Source organism: Patiria miniata, unplaced genomic scaffold (assembly GCF_015706575.1).
Source record: "Patiria miniata isolate m_02_andy unplaced genomic scaffold, ASM1570657v1 HiC_scaffold_7, whole genome shotgun sequence".
Classification (NCBI taxonomy): domain Eukaryota; kingdom Metazoa; phylum Echinodermata; class Asteroidea; order Valvatida; family Asterinidae; genus Patiria; species Patiria miniata.
In genome coordinates this window covers 35,806,173-35,827,852 of record NW_024037074.1, presented here as the reverse complement: position 1 = coordinate 35,827,852, position 21,680 = coordinate 35,806,173, and the positions used below count along the sequence as shown (strand labels likewise).

At 41.1% G+C, this 21,680-nt stretch overlaps 1 protein-coding gene across 1 annotated transcript in view; it reads left to right on the top strand.

Annotated features, from left to right (window-relative positions):
- The first annotated feature begins 11,097 nt into the window (after window positions 1-11,097).
- Window positions 11,098-21,680, top strand: part of LOC119745545 (sucrase-isomaltase, intestinal-like) — a 26,316-nt gene continuing 15,733 nt past the window's right edge. The window contains exons 1-5 of the mRNA XM_038221938.1: window positions 11,098-11,793; window positions 16,399-16,547; window positions 18,413-18,581; window positions 19,486-19,582; window positions 21,237-21,349. Of these exons, the coding sequence (XP_038077866.1) occupies window positions 11,218-11,793; window positions 16,399-16,547; window positions 18,413-18,581; window positions 19,486-19,582; window positions 21,237-21,349 (1,104 nt within the window). The 5' untranslated portion in view covers window positions 11,098-11,217. The remainder of the gene's footprint in view (window positions 11,794-16,398; window positions 16,548-18,412; window positions 18,582-19,485; window positions 19,583-21,236; window positions 21,350-21,680) is intronic.

The window sequence follows — 21,680 nt, the reverse complement described above, 5'->3', positions numbered from 1 at the left end:
AAGCAACAAAAGTGTTCAAAATCTAATGAAGGATACTGAACAACTAACCTGATGAAGTTTCAGCTCAGCTTCAGCTGTATATTCCGAGAAAAATAGCATTCTAGGATCTCAATTTCAAATCAAAAGTTGCTGAATCATGTTTGAATTGCAGCTATACGCGATGTCGTGCACTGATCCGACAAATTATAGCAACCGCGCGCGCCTGTGCGTCGTGCCAATGCTTGCGCGCGCTGCGCGGAATAACAAAACGAACTACTAATTTAAATTTTCCTACAGTGTGTCTTAAGACGCACCGTTGGAAAGGCCTTCTTTCGTTGATTACTTCAAAAAATGATAGCTTGTCAGAAAGTTTAGTCCACTTACTATCTTTCAACCAAGTATGTTTTTCAACAATAATACGCCAGTTACTTTTTCGGATGGCTGCAAATGATGGACTATAGCTTTAACAGGAATACAGTAAATCTGGGCACCATGTATAAAATCAACAATGTGTAGAACATCCTATTTGTTTTTCATTTATTTTATTTCCTTATAGTGTTTATCCAGTCAAGGCAACACATTGAAAATATTGCGAAGTAATGTCCATAATAAAAACAATTGGGTAATTTCTAACATGGAGAGTCTGTGACTAAAGTAGTCAGACATTTCACGTGAAAAGTGAACGTGGAACTTGCGAGACTTGCACGCTCTGTAACTTGGTATCACTGTGATATTGACAAGCTGGACCCAATGTGCAATCACCCAAGACTAACAGGATGTGTTTTTGTTTTGTTTAATTTGTGGCACACATGAGCTGCAGCATTTGGAATTTTGGTGTGTGTGACTGATACTCACCAATGGACAGTGTCACCTTGCCGATGTTTATGTTGGATTTTCGTCTGCAACATTATTGTTAATCTTATTGGGGCCAATTTAACAGAGCTGCCAACTTCATAAATTTTTGTTGAAACTTCCCGAGCAGCAGCAAATTCTTGTGTGACCTATGTAGTTTGAAACTGGATCCATTGCTAACTTTTGCTTAGCGGTGAAATGTCGTAAGCAGTATCTTCTTCCAGACACCTCCATGACATCAGAGCACCATTGTCATTGGGACCGAGTATAGATTGTTTGCACTGCAGCCATGTTTGAGGTTTGTGCTTTTGTTCAACGGGGATACATCAGTAGACCTCTTGTGCTTTCATTGTTAACCCCTAACCTTCCAAAATCCTCCAAAATCCTCTTTGCAAAATCGAGGGTTTTGCAGGATTGAGGCTAAATGGCAAAAAGGTGTGGCTGATTATGGCGGATGCACTGTATGTGTCAAGGTCTTGGGCCGGACCTTGTGTTGTTTTATGCTCAGTCGTCCATAAATAGGCCTAGATTATTCTTGAAATCCTCCGCACTGTTCCAGGATGTCACTGGCTCTGCCTCAACATATTGACAGTGATTGCTGGAGGAGTTTGCAGGATTGAGGCATTGGTCACCTCCCCAAGGACCCCATTCAAGAAATAACGGAGGATTTTGCAGGATTGAGGCAGTCTGCAATTTTTACATTGAGGCAGTTGGAGGTTTTTGCAAAATTGAGGTTGCATCCTAGCAAAAATGCCTAGGGAGTTAGGGTTCATGAATTAACATAAAACACTCCTCAAAGATTAGCTGCTGAGTACAATCAATCCATGCTTGCTGTGGCTCGTTTCAATCAAGCTATGTGATTCTTACATCATTGTCAGAAGTTGGGCGGTGTTTCAGACCACTTCAACTCCACTCCAAATGAGAGAAAGAAAGCAAAATTTACAGAGTATTTTACAGTACAGAGTGAGTAAACAAAAAACCAAAACCCAAATGGCAGGACCAATTTTTGAATGAAGTTTTGCCTGTAGCACTTTCAAAATCTAGGATATAAAAGCCCAGTCATTAAGCTTTCTTTTAGTACAAGGATCATTCAAATCACTCATGAACTTTCCAAGTTACGGAATTTTGAACACAAACACCATTTTAAAGTTCTGTTTTGCCTCTGAAGAAGTCTTTGCTAAATAACGACGAAATATATCAGGCCTCTCTAACTTTTTGATTTAAAGTTCTGTACACGGATCACAAAAACAGTCGGTGTTCTTTCAGCAAAACGAAAACAATTCTCATAGGGATGCATGTGAATTTGACTAAAAGAAAGCTCATTGATTAGGCTTTCGTATCCTAGATTTTGAAAGTGCTTACAGGCAAAACTTCATTCAAAAATTGGTTCTGCCATTTGGGTTTAGTTTTTTTTTTTACTCACCTTGTAGACTGATTGAACAAACATGCGTGTGTGACATGTTTGCATGGCTATCATCTTTCAGGGGTGTGCTTCTGTTCCGCAGGAATGCACGAGTAGACCTGCGTTCATTGTAATTTATTTAAAATACATGTGAAAAAAATTTCAAAAATGGCAGTATGCCAAGAATATAATCTTCTACATTGGTGTCCCCTGTGATCCCACAAGAAAATTTTATGTTGCTGTTTATCGATCCAAGTATCAATAGCAAAAGTAAAATGTTGAATAATATTGTATGTTGCTGAAAACATCCGTAACATACCTGTACATTTGTGTTTTATGTATACAGATCATTTGTACAATTATCAATCCATCCCTTATTATTATGTGTTAATTGTTGGGGTTATACATGTATTTGTTGATAATCCCCGAGTGTGACCTTTTTTCCTCATAGTATTAACTGTTATTCCTTCGATTTTTGTTGCTAGTCATTTGGGAAAAATTGAAGCCTAATTGTTGTTACCATGACAGTTAGCTGCAGACCCTGAGCAGGAACATGAGTTGCACTGTGTGGCCTAATCAGGGGTGAGTTCCACTTACGTGAAGAATGCTAACGTTTGCCCAAGTTGGCAATATTGGCGTATGTAGGACTGACTGTTTGTAGCTCAGTTAGCAACAGATTAAAGGCTAGCAGTCTTCCCGAGTCGATCACTATGTTTTCCAAGATGGCCGACTCACACACGGTGAGCTTTTGGAGCTGAAATTTGCCGTTTTCTACGTCAAAAATCTCCAGGAACCTCATAATAATCACTGGCGAAATTTCATGTTTAGTCACAATTAATTCTTGAAGATTTGAAAAGCTGCTATCAACACAGTGACACTATTAGCACCGGGCACTGCCATTTTGACAACAGCTTCTTGATGGCATTATCAGTCCACCTGGGGTTGTTATGTTCGCAGGGGCCTAGCTAACAAATGCAAACATGTTCGTATGAGTGGAATGCACCCCTACAGTTGCATTGTGTGGGACAAGGTGCATGGACTGTGGGCTCTGGTTTGAGCATGAGCTCGGTGCACATGGGTTTTATTCACGAGTCAGCCATATTGAATTTAAAGTGAGGTAAACTCTTCATTTTTGGAACTTGGGAAGAGAAATGAAAACAATAATATAAAGTTAATTACACATTATACCAGTCTGCTCTAATGAATAATTTTGAATTTGTGATTAAACATAGCCTAATGTTTTAAGCCACAAAAAAATGAAAGTGAGGCTAGAAGGTGTACATAGTCTGGCACCATCACGTTCAACAGTTCACAATTAATAGGATACATTCAGGGAACCTGACCAAGATGGCTTTCTCGTGAATAAGGTCCATGGGGAGTTCTCTCAAGTGTCTGTGGCCTCTCTCTCTAAATTAAGGGGTTTGTATGCACAGAGTCCAGAGTATGTACATTGGCTGAGCAAGGTACATCAATATTGGGTGTTATAGATTATGTGGGGAGAAATAGTAATTGCAAGTAATACACAGTGTATAAAATAAACAAATATTTATCAGTTGCAGGATTTCTTTGATTTTTTTTGTCACACAAGCATTTCAGAATTGTTTGGTCAGAATGTGAAGAGTTCATTTTTCTTTTCACGTAGGACCCTTTCTCAAGTTGTGTTCTGAAAAACACAGGTTGTCTGTTCACTAAACAATCTGTGAGTGTGATATAAATGTCCCAATCTAATATATGGCATGCAAATTTAACATAAATCCTGAAATAGAGATATCTCTATTTGAATAGAGATATCCCTATTTCCAGTTGTGTCCAGTTTACATTTTATCCCGAAATAGAGATAGTTCTATATGTTATCGAGATATCTCCATGTTGAATAGAAATACATGTACCTCAATTTCTAATTGAGGTACTCTACTGCAGGATTGATTGGTAATATGGCACGTCTGGAAATAGAGATATCTGTATTAAAATAGAGATATGTCTATGTCAGGATTAAATGTTAAACTTGCAAACCATACTTAATAGTGGCTAATTAGATTAAAAATACTGCATACAATTACGATGCTTCCGTATAGTACATGTACATGTAGGCAAGTGTGTAATAGATTCCAACAGGGTTCATCATCGATTTCAAACAGTATTTTTGGTTGAGCCTTTTTCTAATAAGCCTCTGTACTGATGACATAACACTTTGTTTACATGTGTGCTTTCCTATGGTGCTCAGTGGACCGTGGACCCCACTGGCTCTATAGGAAAATGCACATGTAAACAAAGTGTTTGCGGAAACACCATGTGCGAATAATTTCTCAACTAAGAGAATGGTTCTGAAAAGAACAAGAGGTATAAACTCAAGAGTTTATACCTCTGGTTCTTTTCAGAACAATTCTCTTAGTTGAGAAATTATTCGCACATGGTGTTTCCGCAAACCTTTCATTACTTAGTATCTCCACCATGCAAAGCCTCAAATCTTACTAAACAAAGTGTGAGGTCATCAGTACAGAGGCTCATTCTAACATGTAAAATGAAATGTAAAGTGATGCACAAGGAATCAAGCCTTACTATATCAGGAATATTAAGTTGACTAAGTACTTCGGGCGAGTAGAAATTTTAATTGTTGGGACGTGGCCTGGCACTGTAAGTGCCAGTTCAAGTACTCATATTCCAAAACTTTCACAAATTCCTGGCCATTCATCCCTAACAATCTAGTTGAAGGCTTGATTCCTGCTGTACCTACTCATAATTTGGAATACTTGTAGGACCACAATACTGGTTTCAAACCATGAATACCACAAAATACAGAAAAATTACCTTTGACAACCCAACATCTAGATGTCTCGATTTTGTTGGCACACATTTGAGCTGTTCTGTCTGGTATGCCATCAAAAAAAAAATGTGCAAATACGTATCAAGTAAAAGAAAAAAAAGACAAATATACATTGAAAACAAAACAAAGGTTTATTATATATAGATGTGTTTTAGCACCGATAGTGTATATAAATGTACATGTGTATGGCATTGACTAATAATGTGCTCTGTGTATAATACTGTTAATAAGACGTTGAAACAAAAGTTGATGCTGCAGTCATTGTCAACACTGCAGCTTTCCTAAAGCCATTCATAAATGTACCTCTGTTCTAAATCAAATCCAGTTTAACCTGTTGTGTGGAGAAATAGTACATAATGTTCCCAAAGTAGTAATTATACGTAATGGCATACTTGAGGTAACTATTTCTGATAGTATTAATATGTACTTTTCCGTTGCCAGCCCAATCTTTAGCAAGGTATTAACTAACAGACAATGGAAGGCTGGACCTAGAATATATACATGGATTCCTGTGGTATTGCACTTGTACAAAACACAAGTGGAAGTTAATTACAAGTCATCCGCCATGCTGCATGTTCCAGGCCGTCATGAATTAGTAGCAAATTGAAAAAGCTATTGACCCACGGAGGGAGTTAAAATTTTTAAGTAGGAATTTTATGGGCATTTGTGAAATTTGTTTGAAGTCCAGCTGGCCTTGTGATCGTAAAGTTAGAGCTTTGCCCAGTTTCTATCAGTACAATGTTGTATCGCCTCATTTTAGTCCCCGTGTTGCTGTTATAGCTTCAAGGTCAAAGGTCAAGTGAGAAAAAAAATCATCAGCTGCAGTAATTAAAAATACAAATAGGGAACTGCCGTCTTGTATAAATGTCATAATCCCAACCTATAACGGGTTGTAAATATCGACAACGTGTCGCTCTGCGCTAGAATCTTACCTTTTGGGGAAAATTATTGAAAGAAACTTAATTTCATGAAATCGTCGGAGGCAATGAAACATGTTCAGAACATTGTTTACGTTCAGGGCCTGTTGATAAAAGGATGGAAGTTATTGTTTGTTAAAGAAAGCGTGAATGATATGGTTACTTGTATGGATAACCGCTCACCATCCACTCGATCCTGCTTATAAATCCCTCTCGATGTTGAGGCTTAAATTTTAAATTAACCGTTTGGATTAAAATATAAAAATTAAGGGTGATTATTTGGAAACTTGTAAACATGTGCATTTTTGTTTGACATTTTGTAATATGGTTTTGCTAAATTTGGACATATTTCTTTTTTGGAAAAAAAGTGCACGTTCTCTGTCACGTAATAATCTTTTTAAGAAACAATGTTCAGTTTAAAGATATGCAACTGGTTTATATTGTTTTTATGAAGAAACAAAATCATTTAGCAAGGACATGCAGTGCATTCGATTGTTTAAAGTACTTTGTAAATATAAAAAAAGTATATAATATATTATTCTATAACTCTCTGTGGGGACTGTGGTAATTGAAACCAATAAATGAACGCTTTGTTGTCCATGCAGAATAGTTGTCATACTTGCTCCTTACTTCAGTTTTATTCTTTGTCTTGCCATTTCTAAAGAATGTTTGAAGGGCCTATGCAATGTAATATTTTAATGCAATCCCCTTTGTGTCCCATTGAACCTGATTTTCAATTTTTGATATTTTCAAGGATATATTGGTGCCTTGTTGGTTTTTTATGCTAATGCTATAGTCCGAGTAACTAGGACTCTACGAAAAACCTTTTTTAACATTTGGACATGGTGGGGCGATAGTCGGATAGTAGAGTCCTAGGTACATAGCCTTATTGCGTTACTAATAACTTTTTTTTTACCATTATCACTCGTACCCCTTCAAATTTCACCCCCAAAACAATCTTCAAACTGCCTTATGCGACCCTGTAGGCTTCAGTGGGAATTGGAAATACAAATGGTGGTGGTTAGGTTTACATACCTTTTGGAAGAAAAGAGAAATTTCACCTTTAATTCGGGAAACATCCTCTTCACAAACGCCTTGTTTGAGGCTGCCATTTTGAATTCAGGAAACGCATCAGACAGACCAATCACAGGGCACATTGATTGGTCACCTGGATTGGTGACTAATCAAAGTGCCCTGTGATTGGTCAGGTGACAAATCAAAGTGCCCTGTGATTGGTCTGTCTGATGCTTGCCAGGAAACAGTTTAGCCAGCTATGCACCAGTCTACTTTTCCTGAATTCAAAATGGCAGCCCCAAACAAGGCATATGTGACAAGGATGTTTCCCGAATTGAAGGTGAAATTTCTCTTTTCTTCCAAAAGGTATGTAAACCTAACCACCACCATTTGTATTTCCAATTCCCACTGAAGCCTGCAGGGTCGCATATGGCAGTTTGAAAACTGTTTGGGGGGTGAAATCTGAAGATTTTGATTGGAGGTATACGAGTGAAAATGGTCAAAAAAAGTTATTACATGTAGTAACGCAATAAGGCTATGTACCTAGGACTCTACTATCGCCCGACCATGTCCAAAAGTTAAAAACGGCGATTCGTAGAGTCCTAGTTACTCGGACTATGCTAATGCGAACTTCCATGCTAATGCGAACTTCCATGAACAAAAGTGTGATGTCATTTCAGGCAACAACCTCAATGTTACAGTTATTTCAGCACCATAAGTTGACAGAATGTTTGATATTTTGCCGTTATACGCTGTAAAAGTTCTTTGGTGATTGGTTGTTTTCTCACAAGCGTTTTCAAAGAGCACATTTTGGGGTTCTCAATTTCAACACAAACCCCTCAACAGTGTTTTCCTGAAATGACATCACAGCGGGGCCGTATCATAAGTCCGACGTGCGCCTCATAGATCCGACGCCTCATAAGTCCGAAATTTCGGACTTACGAGGCGTCGGACTTATGAGTCATACATCCGCCTTATAGGTCCGACGTCTCATAAGTCCGACGCCTCATAAGTCCGACAATGGACAAACGCTGTTTCGTATTTATGAGGAGTCGGAGCCATGAGGCGTCGGACTTCCGCAGCGTCGGACCTATGAGGCGGAATAAATTAATTGTATGCCTCATATCATAAGTCCGACGCCTCATAAGTCCGACGCCTCATAAGTCCGACAATGGACGAACGCTGCTTCGGACTTATGAGGCGTCGGAGCTATGAGGCGTCGGATCTATGAGGCGGATTTATGCCTCACAAGTCCGACGCCTCGACGCCTCATTTTATGAGGCGTCGGACTTATGAGGCGTCGGACTTATGAGCGGACCCCATCACAGCACCAGCGCCCTCAGTTGCCTGGAAGAGCATGGAAAATTTTGAATATTTAAAAAAGGCACTTTTCAGTAAAATTAACCAAAAAGGGATGTTACTAAGAGGAGAAAGTTGCACAGAATACATGTATGTTCCTAAGAAAAATTCAATGCATGAACCCTTTATGGACTTCGTGGTTATTAATGGCGATACAAATATAGTCACGGGGAAATAAGGCCAAAAAAAAAAAGTCTCCGGTTTCTGGTATGGAGCTTGCCCCAAAAGTGGTGCGGCGACGCGGCTTTTTTTTTTTTTTACCTGATTTTTTTTGCTTCAAATGTCGGCTGATGACTGCAAATGGTGCCCGACTAAACTTAGTACAAATAGGCCTATATGGGATTGGGAGTCCAGAGAGGCCACATAAAGCTTATTCTCGACCTTTACCTACCTAAAAACACGTTAAAATTGTGCGGCAGCAGAATTCCAGTCAAACCAGTGAGTTTGGCGGTTCTGGGACATCATCTTTCATTGAAAAAAAACCTTTTTCATTTTGCCGACGCGCATGGCTACGGCGACGCGCGCGCATACCAGAAACCGGAGACTTTTTTTTTTGGCCTAAGGCAAAAGCTTCAGTGTTATCAAGCCACTGGCGTCGCCATACCAATTTGAAGGGTACTTGGCACCGTACTTGGTTGGTTGGTTCTTCTCCTAAGGACTCGGTAAGGGAGTGTACCAGGAGGCCAGAAACACCGAGGCAAAAACTCCTTCTCTTAGCGAAAAGTGTTGCTGGGCTCTTCAGTTACGTGCATTGCATTACACAACACACGGGACCTCCGGCTTTACGTCCCATCCGAAGGACGAAGCAATAATGGGTAAGTGCCTTGCTTAAGGGCACAACAAGTGTCCAGACCCAGGCTCGAACCCACGCCACTGTTGCCTCTGAAACGCCAGAGCATGAGTCCGATGAGTCCGATGCTCTTAACCGCTAGGCCATGACACTCCAGTCCAGGGGGGTTGACAAAATTGCCGATATGCAGAGTGCACGCCTTACGTTGCATTATTGAAGTCCATGGGAAGCCATCAGAAGTGCCACATTGTATGCCTATACTGTTTCACTGAACTGCTTTGTTTTAAAACGTGACTGTTTGTATTACATAATACAGAAATTACATCTGAAGAACAGTTCGAAGTCGGACACTGACTACTCCCTAAATGGACGGCATCTGACGACTGTGAAACGTCTGAGGTCTGTTTCCTTGCCTGTGGTCACACACTTCAACAAGCCGGAAGCCTGGAACCAAATCAGTAAGTTGTCTTTAACTTGATTCGAGTTCACTTTTGAAGAGAATTTCGAGGACTCGGAACAAGCTGCGTCCTTCCATCCAACTATGTATCGCTCCGCTAATATTCAATCTGATTGCCATTGCACAATGAGCTTAATTCATAATCTTTTGTTTGTTTGGTTTAAGTATATGCATTTGTTCCCGAGCAAAAGATGTACATATTGATTATTTGTACATAAATTTCATAAACTGTATAGGATGTGCTTATATCGAACGTCACAGTACAGCGCCCTCAGTTGTTAGGAATACCAAGGTTCCCTGATGTGTACGAGTTCACAGTAAAAGTACTGTAGACATTTGAAGCCAGACTAGACACGCGTAATTTAAAACAAAATGTACTATTTGAGGAAATGTTATGATTTTTGGGGTTTCAGGAAATGTTATCATATCTGAATGGGAGTATATAAAGTGTTTATAATGTAGTTTGTGTAATTAGGGATTTAGCAGATTTTTGTTCAATCTAGCAATTTTTTTGAAAGGGAATGTACAACATTTGCTTTTGCTGCAATTTTCAGAAAACAATGGATTGGAGGATTAGCTTGACATAGCAAATATTGTTAAACTGACTTGTTTCATGTTTTGGGTTTGTAGATGCTGGAAAAACCAAGACAACCAATCATGTTCTTGTAGTCTGGAACGCTGACCCCACTTAAGGTGAACGGATCAATTTATAGACTTTGGGGAATTGTAAGGTCAAAGAATCAGTCTATAGCAGGCTTGTACCCCTTCACAGGTGTGTAATCAATTGCAAAGAAAATGCGATATGAAAAATTAGGTACGGTTTTTGAAAATAGCTAGTTTTTTTTCCAACGCTCAGGTCGGCCGACCAGCTTTGGAAAAATACACTTTTTCTTACAAATGTCAGCACACCAGGAGCCACGATTTTACAGGATGCTTTAGACTGTCATTCCCTAACAATTCAGTAAGGTATTCCGTGATAATTTGATCATTTCGTGTTTTTATGTTTGCAAATGTTGTATCTTCCCTTTAATTTTGCCATTACATATACGGTCACCCTGGAACTTGGGTTCATCACAAGTCACAGAGCAGACAAAACTGCTGCACCAGCGCCAAAAAAAGAACTTAGACCTAATATATAGTATCGCTATTCCAGCGGCATCTGGTTTTGTTATGTATAATCGTACTGGTCATGGGTCAATAATAAAACGCATAAGATTTTGTGTATACGGTTCAATCGCGTTCCAAGTAGATTTTGCATCCGGTAATGCACTATCAGGTGCAGGGAATGTATACTAGTAGTCTAATTAACGATTGAGACGCAGACTATTGCACTTGCAGGACCATACATTGAGTATTTAAACAAGTTAAAATAACATGACACTACTTCTGAAGGGTCTTATCAGTATCGTACCAAACCGTGTCATTGGTGGAACGTGTGATTTGCGTAATGTCAATGTTTGGAAGTTCCTAGATTGCAATCTAGACTTTGCACATAGGAGGATTTCATATACGCCCTGTAGGCGAGTGCATTTACCCAGGTACACTTAATTAGTCGGTAAAACTGTTTTGACGCTCCGTGACTGGTAAATGGTTTCGTGAAAAGAACAATCAGAAAACTTCACGATGAGCAAGGGAACTTTTGAGGTGGAAGTTGATCGCGTCCCCAAGAGCGGTATGAGCCGAGTTGCTATTATAATAGCCGTAGTGATCACAGCAATGGTCGTGACAGTAATAACAGTACCGCTCACGTACTTCCTTCACCCGAACTATGGAAACACCGCGGCTACCAAGTCTCCCCAAACTGGACAGTGCCCTACCGAACCCCCTACCAAACCCCCTACCGAACCCCCTGCAAAACCCACTACCAAACCCACTACCGAACCCCCTCCCACACCCTATGGCGACATCGAAGACCACATGAGGGTCAGCTGCCACCCCGGCTGGGAGGAAGGCACGGAAGAGATCTGCCTCCAGAGAGGGTGTATATGGTCCATGCCTATGGTCGACACAGCCGCGCCCAAGTGCTTCTTCCCTAAGAACTATGGTGGGTATCGCATGGTTGGCAAGGAGGCCGAGACGCCCAGCGGATACCGAATCACGCTGGACCGGATTCCCTCCACGCCCACACTCTTTGGTGGTGACATCACTAGACTCATCCTGGACATCGAGCACCAAACCGAGTACAGGCTGAGATTCAAGGTACAAAAATAAACTGAGAGACCAACCTTTTTGTTTTAATCATTTTAATCTTATTTTTTTCTTTGGTACGCGCTCCATTTTGTTTTAGTTTGTTGATCACTATAGATGAAGATTGGGTGTGGCCTAAAGATTACTTGCCGTGCATTGATAAGTATAATTATTCACGTTGATATAATTTATTCAATCTTTTAAACTGTTCGCAAGTTATCTCTTTTATCGCACTGTGCTCTATTTATTTGTACATCTATAGTGAAAGCAATAAACCGAATAAAACTTAATCTGGGATAATCCAGTGCATTCACAAATATCTATGAGCATGGGACTATACATTTTTACACGGGCAACTCAAACGACGATCATATACTTCTAGAAAATTGTGCATACAGTCACGTTTTACAACGCGTTGTTCGTAGTTATATTGACTCGGCATATCAGCGGTCGATAAGACGATGATATTTGTAAGGGGAATAAATACAAGCAAACAAACCTTGTTTAACGTGCAAATGAGGCTTTCGTTGAGAATTTAGAGGTGGTCAAGTACAAAAACTGCAGGAAAGGGACGATATTTAAAGGCCATATATATATATTTGCTTTTCACACATGTTGTTCGTTTTCAATAATAACACCGCTCAATATCGAGAGAAGAATGATCAAAATCCAACCTGTTAAAGTTTCAGATCAGTGGATGTCACACATTTTGAGAAAACAGTGAAAAAACATGCAAACCTTTTGATCACGAAACCAAATTTCATAAATACACTCTTTTATTTCAAAAATCATTCAAATTACTGACTGATCATTGATATCACCCACATTTTCTTGACTTTCAAGGGGTGTTTAGTACCAGTGCGATCTTTAACCCAAGTAAAATTGTGGGTTTTTTAATAACAATTCGGTTGGTTACTTTTGGGATAGAGGCAAGTTTTAGGCAACTTATCCTGTCTTTGAGCAATGAGCTGTATCTCCTTGAGCCTATTATGTTCATCTTTGACTAATCCCGTTTCTTCTTGTCGAGGAAACTGAAAATCTTTGGTTTACATTTGTAGAAGTGGGGGATAGGCTCGAGATTACGGTAGAATTATCAGAAATGCATAACAGCAGTGGCGTAGCCACCGGGGGGGGGGCGTGGGGGGCGACCGCCCCCCCCCATGAAACCTTGTCGCCCCCCCCCCCCAGTCGCCCCCCCCCCCACTGAGATTTTGAGTTTCTAAACAAATTATCATTGATCTAAATCTAAATAGTCGAAAATGATCCACATGATGACCACTGAGAAACGACCCTTCGACCGGCGACCGCGGACCAGTAAGCTGACAACCGGCGTGACATAGCGCATAATGATAATCTAAAATGCGTATTAACACCCACTGCACTGCTCGCTCACTCCACGGAACACGTATTATAGACAGGTGGTCCGTGGGTCACACAGTTTCAGTCAGCGATATCACGCGAATCGGCCACGCACAAACTTTTTCCTTCATTCATATATAAGCTAAATAATAATACTAGACCAATTAAAATTCCTTGAAACCAGTGGCGTAGCCACGGGGGGGGGGGGGGAGCGACCCCATGAAACCTTGTCGCCCCCCCCCCAGTCGTCCCCCCTCTCCCCCCTCTCCCCCCCTCTTTTTTTCTAAATGGATCTATCATTGATCTACATGACGCCATGGGCGTCAATCCTGGGGGACAGGGGGACTCGTCCCCCCCCACTTTTTGAAGGGTGGGGGACACAATATCAAATGTCCCCCCCCCCCAGATTTTTGAACTCGTGTCTCATTTACAGGGCCCTATTATGTACTACAATGTATCTTTTGCTTAGAAAATATTGGTTAAAGTGGTCAGAAATTGCCTCAGATAGCACCACAGAGCATTTAGAATCCAACATTTTTCGGGGCCCTTAAGCGGCCCCCGAAACCCAAGCCTATAGCTCAGAATTCTGGTTGCTAATTCAATGACTCCAACCTCGAAACCAATGTTCAAAACATTTCTTATGCCTTTAGCTGAGAAAACCTCGAAAATTATGTTTAAATTATTATCTTTTGTGCTAAGATAATTATTGGTTAAAGTGGTAAGAAATTGCCTCAGATCACACCACAGAGCATCGACGATCCAATTTTTTTCGGGGCCCTTAAGCGGGCCCCGAACCCCACGCCTATAGCTCAGAATACCGATAGCTGATTCAATGACTCCAACCTCGAAAACGATGTTCAAATAATTATCTTTTGCTAAGAAAATATTAGTTAAAGCATGGAGGAAAGTGGTAAGAAATTGCTTCAGATCACACCACAGAGCATCGACGATCCAATTTTTTTCGGGGCCCTTAAGCGGGCCCCGAACCCCACGCCTATAGCTCAGAATACCGATAGCTGATTCAATGACTCCAACCTCGAAAACGATGTTCAAATAATTATCTTTTGCTAAGAAAATATTAGTTAAAGCATGGAGGAAAGTGGTAAGAAATTGCTTCAGATCACACAACAGAACATCTAGGATCCAATTTTTTTCGGGGCCCTTAAGCGGGCCTCGAACCCCCACGCCGTAAGGGCTTCGCGCTTCGCGCTCGCATCAGTTCTGATCAAGGTATGTCCCCCCCCCCCCCACTTTTGAGAAGCGATTGACGCCCCTACATGACGCCCCCCCCATGAAATGTTCCAGCCCCCCCCCCAGCGCCCCCCCCCCCCCCACTGAAAAATTCCTGGCTACGCCACTGCATAACAGTTTTGCCTTGATGAAATGTGTGCCATCAATGACAGCTTCATCATACGCATGAGACTTTGTTGGGGGGGGGGAGGGGGGGTAGGATGGTGCTCGTATACCTGATCTCGAAACAGTTCAGATTTTCCTTGCTTAAATCCGACCCACGTTTGTGTAAACATCAGTAGAAACATGAGGGTATTTCCACCCCTCTATATAAATACAATGACTATCTTACTCAAACATACTAGCCCTAGTGACGAGCCCACTGTTTCGAGAGTTTTAGATTGAACCCACTGATATTTTGGTTGCGAAGGGCCGCCTATTATGAAACCTTCTTCTAAAGTTAATGTTCTATCCTCTTTGAGATGAACGCACTATAGTCCAGTTTCAAAACATCGTTAAGTGCATTCACACGGAAACACCGAAGATTGCACAATTTGGTAGATAGTCATGTAGAGTATAAAACTGCAGAAGAAAAAGGAAGATAGTAAAGCAATTAACCTGTTTGTTTATGTTTATTAATGGGCCAATGCTCATCTTTGACAAATCATGCGGTCTCATCTCTTTTTGTCGATAACAGTGTAAATCTTTGTTTTTATTTGTGACGGTGGGAAACTACTTCATTGTAATCATCAGGCGGTAAAGAATGATCAAAAATACAACAGCATTTGTGTTTGCCTTAATGGAAGGTGTGCCATAAGCAGCTCCATCAGACACATGCGTTTGGGGAAGGGGGGCCGGCGGCCGGCGAATCATGATGCTCGCGAACACCTCCGTCTCGAAGGATTTCAATTTGTTTTCTTTGCCACAAAAGCAGTCCCACGTTGTGGTAAACATCGGCGGACACTGGAGGGGACTTCCATCTCTCCATGACTTTACAAAAAAACTATCCTATACAAACATGCAGCCCCAGTAACGAGTCTGCTGTTTCGAGAGTTTAAATAAGATTGAAACCCAGATATGTTGGTTGCGGGGGGCCGCCTAAATGACATTTGCTTCTGAAGTTAATGTTCTATGCTCTATGAAATGAACACACCTTGTTCGGTTTACAAACAATGTTAAGTACACCCTGGAAACACCAAAGGTTGCACAATCTATTTTGATAATGCCCACAAAAGAGAAACAAAGTCTGTTGTACGGGGTTTCCCACACAAAAAACTCCAAACCCTCAAAGCGCCCTCTTTTTCACAGCTTACAAAAAAAAATCATGGTGATACATATTTGGACAAGTACACTTTTTTGCTTTTCAACAACGACAAATTCTTTTCAATCGGAAAAATGTTTATTGAGTTAAAACCAATTAAAAACAGGCCGCTTTCCATTTTGTCCACGGCGACTGATGCTTGACTGCCACAATGAGAACAAGGGCCGAAACTTGCATCCGCGCGTGAAAGAGGCAACCGAGTAGAGGGCAGAGCAGAACAGTAAACATCTAAGACGATAAACAAAACAGTCCTTTTCAGGACTACCGTTTCTTCCAAAATAAGAACTCATCATTGTTGCAAAAATAAATAAATAAATAACAGAACCGAATAAAGAAAGATTATAGAAAATTAAAGAAAGTACCCTCACCCAAAATGAAAAAGCGGCACTTTTTTGAATTGGCCCAAACTAACTAACTTGTGATAGCTACATCAAGATGTGTTGTTTTGTGAAAAAGAGGACGCTCTGAGTGTTCAGATTTTGTTGTAGACACCATATATTTTAAGCCTGGGGTATTCGTTCAACGTTTTCAGTGATCCAAATGCAGGAACGTACAGACTAATTAGGTACCAACTTAACTGGAGAATATGGACAAGACAGACTTGAATTTTATCATGATAGATGAAAACGTTTCGCTGTCACGAGTTGCGATTTCAATTTATATTTGCTGGTATACATCTTATTAGATGGTTTGTATTCAACCAACAGTTTTACGATCCTGCCAAGCAACGCTATGAGGTTCCACTGAATATGCCCCAGGCACCCGAGACCCAACCCTTCAGGACACTGTATGACGTGGCCTTCACATCAAATCCATTCACCTTGAAGATCACGAGGAAGGACTCCGGTGCAGTTTTGTAAGTAACGGCTCTACCACGATGTAAACGAGAAGTATAAGGCTGCAGTCTTAAATGAATAAATAATATACATACATCGACCACAACAATAACTATAAAACAACAATTAATACAAGCGAAAAGTGAAAATTAAAAAATAATGGAAGAAGCATGCATCATGAAAAAAAACTTCCCAAAAGAGTAGAAGAAGAAGAAAAAAATATCAAAGGAACATAAAATATTCATTGTACATTTATATTCAAATATATATCATAGAATGAACGAAGCCAATATACCGGTAAAAATTGTAATCGAAAGAACATGTTATAATCCAATGTAAACAGAACATGCGGCCACAGAATTCATGCTTGTAGGTCTTATTCGAGACAAAAATGGTGATTTTTTTCCCCAGACAAAACACGGGGGGTGGGGTAGGGTTCGGTTACGGTCCTAAATCAGTATTTAAGCAGGGAACGGTAACCATGGGAGCGGTGCAGAGACCATTTGTAAAATTGTTGACACGAGATAACGGTTTATAGATTATACTTTGTGTTGTCTCGCAAGGGACACGACTGGCCTATGGGTTTACAATAAAAGGTCAGGATTATTATGTACCAAAAACCAAAGGTGCTATTTGTCGTGGCTTCATTTCCCCCCTTCAAACACCCGTCGAAAAACTGGGTTTTTGTAACATTTAGGGGGGGGGGGGGGGCCAAGTACGCACGAAGAGCAACTTTTTGCCCTCCTGAACTCTGCAACTTTGGTCGAGTGACACTTTTATGCGCATGCGCGTGCTCGTCTACCCAGTTAGCTCTGTACGTTGAGGGTGCTCCCCAGTGTAAAAATCCCCATAGACACCTGTTATAACTCCCCATACTTTTCATAAAATTCATTTAAAAATACTAAGAACTCTCACTTGTGTTCAAGCTGCACAGAAAACTGATGATCAACATGTCATCTTTCATTTTCTTTTTGATTTTTGGTGGGTTGACCTTTGAGTTTTCGAGAAAACCTTCACTCAAAGAAGACCACCCGTACCACGAATGATGTTTTCCCAAATTAAAAAAGAGCCATTTTGAAAAAGGATCCCTCCACAACATGGCAAAATTGCTCCTCTTGTGGACCCAATTGCATCCAAGTGGAAGTGGAAGCCCCAAGTCCGGGCCAGAGGTGCAGCGCCCTATGTCTTCAATTCCTCAATTCCATGGCTCTCAGAACTCTCTAATATAGAATAACACGAGTGTCTAACTTGTATTCATGAGCTCGACGGACAGATTTTCGCCTATTTACTGGGTGTACCCTTGATCGTGCACGTGGCGCAAATCTGTTTTGAAAAGTAGCGTCAGTAGTGCTAAGGCTTGCAGACAGCAGTTGGAAGTGTGGGGGGGGGGGGCTAATTTCAAGGGGAAAATATTTTTATAAGTCGGCACTGAGCTCTGTTTGCAACAGCAGTGCCTCAATATTAGGCTTCCAAATTGTAAATAGCAAAAGCTTCGAGGGTTGAATAATCAAAATACTGGTCTTGAATGAATACACATTTTGTGTAGGCCTTTTGGAAGTTTACGATTGAAGGAATTATTTCAAAATGTTACTGCTTTGGTATAATCAAAGTGTGGACGATCCTTAAGGCAATTACATGTACTATAAAAAAGGGTATCTTCATCTCCCGGGATTAGTCATCGGCTCTTATCAATCAAAATAATGCTTAAAAGGTGTTGTCTTGTTGTCAGTGTTGTTACTGTTGCTTGTTTATGTCGCTGGATCCACATTACCAGTTGTTGCAATTAGTGTTGCTTCTGATATAGGCATTCGTTATTACAATAAGGTGTTGGCTGACTGTTTTTTGTAATGTTCTCTCGACTGTTGTCATCTTTTTTCTTCTTCAGATGGGACACGTCACTTGGCCCATTCATCTTCTCTGACCAGTTCCTTCAGATCACCACCATGCTCCCGTCTACCAATCTCTACGGTTTCGGAGAGAACGAGCATCCGTCGTTCCGCCACGACATTCAGTGGAAGTCGTGGGGGATGTTCAGCCGCGATCAGCCGCCAAGTGTAAGTATGGTGGCCCTGGAGGCTAACATAAATTTTACGGATGACTGCGATGTCCCGTTAGGAACACTATATGCATGTGACTAAATTCCCGGTTAATGTACCCTTATAGGAGACTTTTTTCGTCATAAGTTATACCCTAGGGAGACACCGGACATTAAGGAGACATTTCAACTTCCTAATGTCACAACACATATTTAGAGGCAAAGATTTAGCGTCACAAATAGGCTAGATCAGTTGCTTATAGTCCAAAACGTAAATGTACCAGAATTCGTGAGGGTATGATAAGGGAAATTGGGGTTACTGGAATCATTAAAGTTGGAACATTTTTTTGTGCACAAACCTATGGAAATTTCCCACTAAGGTACCATGCTTTCAACCTGGGTTAGGATTCCTGCATTTTGGCTGCTGCCCGGAAACTTTCTCCCAAGAACTAACACCAAGCATTTAAATTGGAACATGTGTGATGAGAGAGAGAGTGGGGTTGTTGCGTGTGATGTGTTTTTTTAAACGCTTTTTTTAAGCTTGAGGTCTTAGCTTATAGATTGCTTCTATTTCTTCTCCCCCCCCCTTCTGGTAAAAATAAAACCACGGCTCCTCAAGTGCACAACGAGTATAGCCCGAAGAAAGCTATAGAGATTATTTTTAAAAATGTCAATATAAGAGTGAATAGGGTAACTCTGAATCTTAAGGAGAAAAGTAAATGACTACCCAACTTGGTACGGAAACATTCCGCCTTACTGCCTTGGTGAGGTACGAATCGCGGTTGCAGAGGCGTAAGGTGACAAAGTATACAACTGCAAAAACCAATCCCTAATCACAATTTCATAATTTCAAATCCAAAGTTCCGATTCCGCAAGTCATCATTATTTCAGTGACCATTCCTATATAATTGTTTGTGCTGCAGGGCGAGGGTAATCTTTATGGTGTACATCCGTTCTATACGAGCCTTGAGGAAGACTACAAAGCACACGGGGTTATGCTGCTCAACAGTAATGCAATGGGTAAGACATACATAAGGGTGCACACCGGTAAATCGATCCGCCACGCTCATGAATAAAAGTTATACCCTCAAAATATTCTATATTAGAGAGTTCTGAGCGCCGTAAAATTGGGGAATTGAAGAGATATGGTAATGAACCTCTGGCCCGGACTTGGGGCTTCCAATTCTGAGCCTTTTGGATGCTACTGGGCTCGAAAGTGGCGCTATTTTGCCATGTTGTGGAGGGATCGTTTTTCAAGATGGCTACTTTTCCGCTTTGGGGGAAATAGGGGTCGTCTTCTTTGCGTGAAAATATCTCGAAAAGTCAATGGTCAACCCACCAAATATCGAAAAGAAAATGAAAGATGACACATTGATCATCATTTTTCTGTGCAGCTTGAATACCTGTGAGAGTTTTGAGTATTTTAAAAATAATTTTGAAGTATGGGCATTTAGCACTAGTGTCTATGGGAGTTTATTTGCAGGTATGCACCCATAAGCCGTCCGTTCAGGCTTGGAAAGGGCGCACTCTATAGTTTGAGATAATGGTGGACACGGGTGCATACCTAAGTTCCCCAATACATTATGTTCCCCAACCTTAACTAACTCTAACCCTATCCCTAACTCTAACCCCAAGGATTTTGGGGAACATAGGTATTGGGGAACATAGGTATTGGGGAACATAGGTATTGGGGAACATTGGGTGGACCCAGGTGGACACAATGGGAGCTATGCTTGGCGCCTTCTGGAGTGGTAAACTACTTTTTTTGTCATTTTACCAAATTTACCCACGCCTTATATACTGAAAATCAACATGGGTCTACCGTAAAAGCGGAACCGGGTCGAACACGAAAAGGCAAGGCGTTATACCATTCATACTTACACCAGGTCTACTCGGGTCTAGCCTGGTTCCAAACGGGGTTGGGTTTTACCCGTGTAGAGCGCCGGACCCGTGAAGAAGCCGGGTTCCGAGTCTTCCGGTGAAAAAGCCGTGTGGAAGGGGTCTCCGAAATCTCAGTGTTCAACCTGGGTCCAACAAGGAGATTTTCGACAGTGTGAAAGGCGCCGCTGTATAAGGGGTACCGGTGAAAGAAGGGATGCTTCCGGTTATTTACCAATTGACATATTTTTAAGATCTGGCAGGAGCTTCTACATGTCACTTGGTGGTCGGTCGGTCGGTCTGTCTGTCCCGAAAATTGACCACAAATATAATTGACTAATTGACCAAATGCCATGCCGTGGTCATAAAATGCACTCTTGCTGAAGGTTTTCGGAACAGCGATTTTGTTTCGACCGTGCGCATGCGCGTTTATTTTGCATATGTCAGTCCCCGAAAATTGACCAAAATAAGTCCCATAAGTTTTCCACAAAATATAACTACCAAATTTTGATAAAAAAAAAACCAACAAACAAAAAACTTAAACTTAAAAATTGTTTGTAACAATTCGGAAAGATGTTTAAGAAAAGTTTGTAGGTATGGAAACAAAATATGTTCAGTAATGTCACATATGTGTGGTATTTATCACAAACCGCTATGAGTCTAGGTATACTTCTTAAGTATGGTGTTCCATAATATTATGTGCCATCGGCGTCGCATTTTTAAGCTCTGGCACATTTTGAGCTTATTGTGCACTCGCACTTGTTTTAACGTGAAGTCCTTTTTGTCCTTGCGTCAGATGTTGCATTCCAGCCAGCCCCGGCTCTCACGTATCACACCATTGGTGGCATCTTGGACTTCTACATGTTCTTGGGACCAACCCCTGAGAATGTAGTCCAGCAGTACACGGAGGTGAGTGGTGTGCCGCGCGCTGTGCTAAACAGAAACTCCATGCGGACGGCGCAGTAAAACTTTCCCTCAGAAGTAATTGGTAAAGGGCATGATGTGGGATTTTCAATATTGTGTTTCAGCATAAGGAATGACTTACTATCCGGTTCGTTAGTGAAAACGTCATACACACGCACGCACCACTGATTACAGCGCCCATTGGATAAACACTTTAGTTGCGTTAGCTTCCTTTTCCAATGGTTCCAATGCTACTTAATGGTCAGTGGGCGTGGTTTAGCCTGAACTGACGTCACACTAACGAACCGGATAGAGATGCGTGGCACTACGTCAGCCG